This window comes from Eurypyga helias, unplaced genomic scaffold (assembly GCF_000690775.1).
Source record: "Eurypyga helias isolate BGI_N326 unplaced genomic scaffold, ASM69077v1 scaffold171, whole genome shotgun sequence".
Lineage (NCBI taxonomy): Eukaryota > Metazoa > Chordata > Aves > Eurypygiformes > Eurypygidae > Eurypyga > Eurypyga helias.
The window spans coordinates 17,895-25,956 of NW_010228703.1; the positions used below are offsets into that span (position 1 = coordinate 17,895).

Genomic DNA, 8,062 nt, shown 5'->3' on the forward strand with positions numbered 1-8,062 from the left:
TGTCATAACAAATGCCAATTCAGGTATGCTTACTGCTCAACAGCTGGTTCATTCAGATTTGCATCAACACACAACTGATGGGCTATGTAACTACAAGGGAAGACAGAAGTGTCATAAAAAAGTTGAGTTGATATGTGGTATCATCGTGAATTGAGAAGTCTGTGGATTTAATCTGTAAAAACTGTACACTTTCAGACAAATGGTAAATACAAATCAATGATACTGGCTACTCCAGCCTAATTCTGATGAAATTCCTTTAAATAAATAATTTAATTTAAATGGTGATTCACAGTTTAAAAATCCAATGACATTTCCTGCCTCAGTCTACATTTAAATCAACTGGAAGAAACTGAGCACTACAAGCAGTTCTCCATTGCTATATTTAATATAATGGAGAGTCATGCAACCACAAAAGACAAACCTTCACTCTGAAAGGGTTTATAGGCCCCAGGGATCTCTCTTTTTCCTAGAAGCAACACCTTTATACTGAAATAGCAGCTGTTCCTTACCTGAAAAGAGTTCAGGCATCGAAGTGAAGGTGGCAGCGAGGCAGTACTCAAACCCAGTATCAGCAGTAGTTCTAAACATGTTTCTGATGGAAACTTTAAAGGATGAACTCCAATATCATTTTCCCATGCATCAGCAAGGCTGTAAAGAAAAAAAAAAAATCCACAACTTTTTCATTCTCTTAGGATATATCTAAAATCTGTTTCAAATAAATATTAGAATGTGTCATAGCATTGTGATGAAAAATGCTCTTCACATTTTCCCCGCAGAAGTCACAGATAATTTTGTTTTGCCAGAAATGCAAGGTATATTTAGAGTACCCTACCCGTAACACCAATCTTTCAAAAAGATACTTAATGTGAAAGGAAAACCTAGCATACATTAGAGCAATTTGCTCATGTTTCTAATTCAAAGTTTGATTACTTATGAACCAAATTTCATCTGCCATCAGCAATTTCCCATCATATAGGCTTTTTCCATATATTCTACATACAACACAATGCCTCCACTTTTTGTTTCTAGAAAGAAACACTTTCTGAGAACTTCTTTCTCACTTCTGAAAAGGCAGGAGGTCAGACACGCATTTCAAAACTCATGTTTATGATGCTCTGACTGAAACCTTACTGACAGTCTATACTACGCAAAGCTCAATACCAGTTCATTTTATACAGCTTTCTGCTTTCAATGTATTACAAGAATTAAGATTTCTAGAGCTATTCATAAAAAACGCATTCTCTGAAAGCAGATTTCTATAATCTGTTCCATCTACCACGTGCTGAAGAACAAGATTAGTTCAACAAGATTAACTCAAAACACAGGAATGTTCCACTTCCTACTGTTCAGGCTTGTTTCTTCCTTAATGCCCAGACTGTCAGACTGACCAGTGATCCACTTAGTTTAATAATTTTATCTGAGCGGCTAGTATCAGATACTACACAGCAAGATGCCAATTATTCTCAGCAGAACTGAGAGCATCACTTTGGAAGACAATGCTTGCTACCCTTCTACATCCAAGACTTCATGATTTTAATAAATAATTTTAGCATCAGCTTTCACTTTTCAATTGACCCAGCTCTTCTGTAAATATACTACTCTGACTGGGACACTGCTTGTGAGCCTATCAGCTTATTTCAATGTCCTATCTAGAAACAGCCGTGCTTTTTTTAAGCACCGAAAACAGTAGGCATCACCCCAACATTCAGCATGGTGAAAACTGAGCAATTGCTATCTTCACAATACCAGTGTTCTTCTGGATGGTTTCAAGTCTGCCAAACTCATTGATTCTCTGTAAAGTCCTGCTTCTTAGACATAGGCTTGCATATACATGTTTTGCATATATTTCCATTATTAACTCTTCTTTGCACCTTCTCAGCTCTTCTAGAAGATGTTCTACTTAGCAAAATTTACACATCTTTCTTCAAAGAGTGGGTGTATTTTCACTTTCTTACCTCCATTTTTCTGAAACTGGCTTCTTAAATTTTAACTATTTGTTTTTTTCTTAATCTTTACATTTTTTGCCTCCTTCCTCCTTTATCTCTGGGCATGTAAGGGACCTATAATGCACACAAGGTTGAAGGGGCTCCCATCTCCATAAAAAAAAGGAGCGCTCTCTCTCACTCTTCTTTTAAAAAATCCACAATAAAAGACGAAGAGTATTATATCACTTCTAAATTACCAAATGTACTACATCTTTTCTCAGCCTGCACCAAAGTGAGTGGCTCACTTCGATACAAGGAGGTCTAAACTGTACATGGTAAGCAGAAGAAGGAAGGCAGTCTGGGCCAGGCACCCCCTGTCATTTTTAATGGCAGTGCATCACTTAAGGTCTCCACACACGGCTGAGACCATAACAAAGGACAGAGGCCAAAACCTGCCACACATTAACAGCCTTCATAATACGTAGTATGTCATCGGACACATATTGTGCCAGACGGAGCTGGAGAAACTGTTTATGACTACCACAAAAATACCTGTCTGCTGGGACAGGAAAGCTGAGCAGTTTACAATAGGCACCCTTGATTATTTTGACTACTGAAAGGTACAATTCACCAGTTAAGCCCCAAATACTTTGTCTATAGTGAAGGAAGCAGGATTCTTTTAAAAGACTCTGCAAGTGGCCAAGACCAGGAGAGGCAGCCCTGTCCAGGGGTTCCGTAAACGCTCCAGGAGGAACATCTAGCTCTAGATGATAAGCACTGAGCAGCCTGCAACCAAGGAGTCTTGTTAACTGTAATCCAGGATTGAGTTTTAGATTTCATTATCACTTCGTAACTTCATTTACACACATAATTAGAAACTTACCTTTATATGTTCCTTGCTAGCTCTTTGTTCTACATTTTTTACAATCTTGTCTGGTGATACACGCCAATTTAGGTGAAGTTAACAAAATCGGGGATTTTCAATCAAATCAGCAAGTCTAAACAAAGCACTGTGCAGGCACTTCCAAACACAGCTAGAAAGTCTGGAGGCTGCAGGTGAGGTTCTGGGTCATGGGGAGGCGTTTCCACAGATCAACACCCTCTCTGAAAAGAAACTTTTCAGAACACCAAGCAATATTCAAAACATCAAAACTTAATTCAGTAACTTGATTCTATTGTTGTGTTTTGACTTGAGGTTTTTTTGGAGCTGCCTCCTCATTTTCAAGTCCAAGTCTTACAACCCTCACACTGCAGTAGGGCTTTTTTTAGTGGCTGTTGGTTTATTTGGGGAAATGACTGTTTGCATAATGACATTTAGCCTAATTATATTGCATTTCCTGTTTATTAATGACTCAGTTTTTAATATTTCCTGAATGATTCCAGTGTATTCCCTTATCACAAACAAACCATGTGTGTCCTAGCACTTTCTTGCCCCAGAAACACTCATGTGCAGTATTTAATACAAGTTGTTGTAGGAAGTCACTGCTATATTTATTTCACTGTCTCTTTGTTCTTCTTACCCCTATTACTCTTGGGAATATTTTTCCATAATCTTCACTGTAGAGGAATCATAGAATCATAGAATGGTTTGGGTTGGAAGGGACCTCAAAGATCATCTAGTTCCAACCCCCCTGCCATGGCCAGGGACACCTTCCACTAGACCAGGTTGCTCAAAGCCTCATCCAGCCTGGCCTTGAACACTTCCAGGGATGAGGCATCCATAGCTTCTCTGGGCAACCTCTTCCAGTGCCTCACCACCTTCTCCAGGAAGAACTTCTTCCTGATATCTACCTGCTTTCAATTTAAACCCATTACCCCTTGTCCTGTCACTACAGGCCCTTGTAAAAAGTCTCCCCCAGCTTCCTTGTAGGCCCCTTCAGGTACTGGAAGGTGCAATAAGGTCTCCCCGGAGCCTTCTCTTCTCCAGGCTGAACAAGCCCAATTCTCTCAGCCTTTCTTCATAGGAGAGGGGCTCCAGACCTCTGACCAACTTTGTGGCCTCCTCTGGACTTGCTCCAACCGGAAGCAAGGAAGGAAAAAAAGGTCTATGCTTAAAACAAAAGCGAAAAAAACCATAAATCCCCTCCTGTTTTTCCACCTTGTTTTCACAAAACCCTTCTGTACAAGGAGAGTTGTCTCACCTCCAGCAAAGGTGAGAAGGCTGTTTGCTTTCTGTTTACTGAGGAGTATTGGCTGACAGTGCTCCTCAGGAGAGCGAGAACCACGGAGGACGACTCAGCCCATAAGCTCAGTGCTGAATACCAGCAATCTGAGCTGGCTGAGAGTTCCTCACCCATGTAAACAGACCTGACTTCTGGTCTCCTGATTTTACTTAAAAAAAAAAAAAAAAAAAAAAAAAACAATTTGAAATTCATTAAGATAGGTCAAATTGTCAGAAGGAGGTTTCAGAAGGGCTGAGGAAGAAGACAGGAAAGAAACCAGTATGACTCAGATGTGCGCATGGTAATTTTGGATGTAGACAGAACTTTGCATGAATGTGAAAAAAATCCCTGCTCCTTAATAGCTTTACTCGGCAATGAATTTTTGCTTCTAAGCTTCTCATGGGAGACAGCAGGCAGAGCCAAACATGCCCCTTTTGTGAGTAAAGGCAAGAGCCAGCCTGATTCCCAGGAAGTACAGCACAGTATGTTATCCTGGTTGAAAGAAATAAGGGAGAGCAGAGACAGGTTAGCTGGAGGAAGTTGAGGTTAACAAGAGAAATAATGCTATTTTATCTTCTTCCTTCTGCAAACACTTCAACTTTTCTACTTTACAAAGAAGCCTTGGGATCCTGGACTTCCCAGTCTGAGGTAAAAAAAATACAACCCTCAGTATCAAATAAAATTCATAAATTCTGCACAGATTCCTTACATCACCGCAGGACACAAGACTGCATCTGCTTTGGACTGACTTTATGACAGGTAAAATCTCACCACTACATATTGACCTTGACAGCGTTTGAGGGAGATGTGAGTCAGCTTTAGAAACCCGGCTTTAAAACAATAAGATGTAGTAAAACACACTCAGTAAAATGGTCCAAACTAGGAGCATGCTCTTAGTTAAGAAAAGGACATGTCAGAGTGAATTTTTTCACAGGACATTAAATCCACCTCTGTAAATCATCATCATCCAGTTTTGCCTGCCAGTGATCTCACCAACAGGAAAACCAAAATCATTCTAAGCATCCTGTCTGTCACTCCATCCTTCCCATTTTCTCCTTTTCTTTATCACCCCCTTATCCAGAACTTTTAAACCTCTTTGCCTATTTCAACCACATTTTGTTAAGAAAGACTTTTAATATATAGGTTTGGGAAGTTTCATGTTTCTGTGAAAATCAGTGCCTGAGTAGTAAGAAGAGATCCACATTAGTTACTCCACAGGAAAAGCTGCTGATGGAGCTCAGCCAGATGATCACGTGATGTTTACCTGGGACAACATTAGAATAAACTCAATAATGACATTTCTATCTAGCAAAACCAACTACTCTAAGTGAAGTAAACATGTTCACTCAATTTTGCCAGTTCAGGATAACGAGAAAAGTCTTAAGTTTTGGGGCAGGAAGAAGGGTTGGTGATGATCCCCAGTAAAAGCAAGAGTCAGAGGTCTTCCCAGTTTTAACCAAACTTGAGATGCAGCCTCTGCAGATTAAAGTGACACCTCAAACTCCCCCCTTCTGATATGAGATTAAAAGATACAATTAAAACCTTCACATAATGTTCATTTTGAGAAAAAAAAGAACTGCATATGCAGAATGCTAATCAAACTGTTTAATATATTTCTAGCATACATTTCAGAACTGAACTGAAGTAATACAGAAAGTGAACCGAGTAAAATATTCAAGAGGGAAGATACTTGGCTACTGTACTACATGTTGATATGAAATAACTACGTGCTATGTGTTAAACTGTCAGAATAGAGCATTCAAAACAAGTTAGAAATAAAGATGAAAGGTTGAGACTATCTTCGCCCTTGTCCTTTTCAATGCTTTCTGTAAGGAACAGGTTGTTTGAAGGAGACATTTACAGCATGGTATGATTTTCACGTACCCATAACCACTCACAGAACTACAGCTAGGAAAGTAAAATTCCTATAGTAATATGTGAAAGATGTTTAAAAAATGAAGTGGTATTTTCAAAGCTGCTTAGCCAATAATAATGGGAAATACAGAGAAATCTGGATTTCTTCAAAAAAATAAATCAGCAAATATTATATGAAATTCAGCCAATTAATTCTGAAAGCAGAGATGAGCAAAACTTGAAAACAACTACTTGGGTAAGACTAAAGGTAAGACATATACTTCTCCAGCAGAAGTAACTGATCACAATGTTTTCAGATAAGCACATTTGATTCACTGTGCATCAGAGAATGGTATTTCTCTACTGCTCATTATACAACTGATCACAATGAATTGCTACAATGCCCACGTAAGTCAGAGTAACACTGAAAACTGTGTGCATAAAAGCAAGGTTTAAGACACCAAAAGCATGAGATATATCAGGTCATGGAACCCACCCATAACATCCTAAGTCTTGTCAAAAAAACACAATATGCACAGCATGCCAATGAAGCAAGAGAAATCTTTGTATTTCAAAACCAGGAAAAAAATCATAAGGATTCTCCAAAGATTTTGAGAAACTGGACCAGACTTCTCCAAAAAGAAACTTTTTGGAGAAAAGTTTCCAGACTTCTTTTGAAAGAAAGTGCATTTCTTTCAAAAGAAGCCTCTTCCATCAGTGCCAAGGCCACTTATTAGTAGTGATCATGCATGAGATTCACTTCAAAATGCACCTGCCTCAGCAACCGACAAAGTCAGTCTGCTTTTGAAGAGGAACAGGTAAGCTCTTCTCCCCTTTTCCAGAGCAGCCCTAACACCACCTCTGATTTACAAAGCTCCTTCTATAAATACATTAACCTGTATAAATACACAGAAATACATGCAGACTACAGAGGCCAAAACTGGAAAATGAAAAAGCTCTAACTTGGAGCTTTACTCAGTGTTGCTACCAGAGCACTGGATTAACTTGACTTGATGAGTTCCAACCTAGGTAAATGTGCTCTGCATTTAGGGCTCCAAATGCTGTGAAACCCTTGAGATTACTACGTTAGCTATGGCTTCAGTGTTTTGCTGAATCAAGGTCGTGCTGAAGAATTCAGTATAAAAGCTGACAGCAGCTCAGCCCTGACTCTGAGAGTTCACTGACTGTTCTTAAAGCTGCCCTTTCCACAATCTACAGCTCTAATATAAATGACAGATTACTTAACTGAATCAAAGGACAAACCTGCTAAATTAAATAACTATTCATAAAAACGATTTAATCTAAAACCAATTTGAAATTATGGTTGATTATGTGTCTATATACTTAATATACCGGGAGGCTAAGTTATTTATACTTTTAATTATCCTTTCAGTGATCTAAAAATGACATAAAAATCAATGCAAGCTCATTAGCTACTAAACTCTTGCCAAAATTTAAATAATATGAAACACTAAGAAATGCAGTGCTTCCACAGCCTACAGCAAATTCCTTTGGGGGGAAAAAAAAAAAAAGAATCGCTACTTCCCTCCTAAAAGATACATCTGGACTCTTGTTCTAATACTGTCCATTATTCATCCTCAACATGAGTTTTGAGGATGTGGGTTTTGAGCAAATCTTCCCTGGGATCTTTATTAGCCGCATGGTATCCCAAACCAACAGGTATTAAATCTCTCATAAGAGACAACAAAGGAAAGAATGGAAATTTAATGCACTGGTGTCCTTGAAAGAAAATGAGCAAGAGAAGAGGATCATATCAAGGGAAGTAAGAAGACAGAGAGTAGTGACAGAGGGACCCCCGTGAGGAGGTGTTTTTTTAGATTTATTGCAATGGACTACCGTGACCAACAACAGAAGCTCCATCTCTAAGTTTTAAACTTTAATTTTATTCAGTGCATTACTATAGAAACAGGATGAAGGTTTATTTAACTGAACTTCTATAATTCCAAGTAGTCTTAAATACTCTCTCCTGTAAAGCATTCTTGTAAGAAAGTTACTGATATATATAATCCTTGTAAAAAAGTTACATCATATATATAGTACATATACTTTACTACAGCATGTATAATTATATGTTAATTATATATAAATTAATAATATTTT

The 8,062-nt window shown here is 38.4% G+C and overlaps 1 protein-coding gene across 1 annotated transcript in view; it reads right to left on the reverse strand.

Annotated features, from left to right (window-relative positions):
* Positions 1-509: 509 nt before the first annotated feature.
* UBE3D (ubiquitin protein ligase E3D) overlaps positions 510-8,062 on the reverse strand; it is a gene marked incomplete at both ends in the record, with an annotated part of 49,665 nt that continues 42,112 nt past the window's right edge. Inside the window, one exon of the mRNA XM_010159984.1 lies at positions 510-648. Coding sequence (XP_010158286.1) covers positions 510-648 — 139 coding nt within the window. The remainder of the gene's footprint in view (positions 649-8,062) is intronic.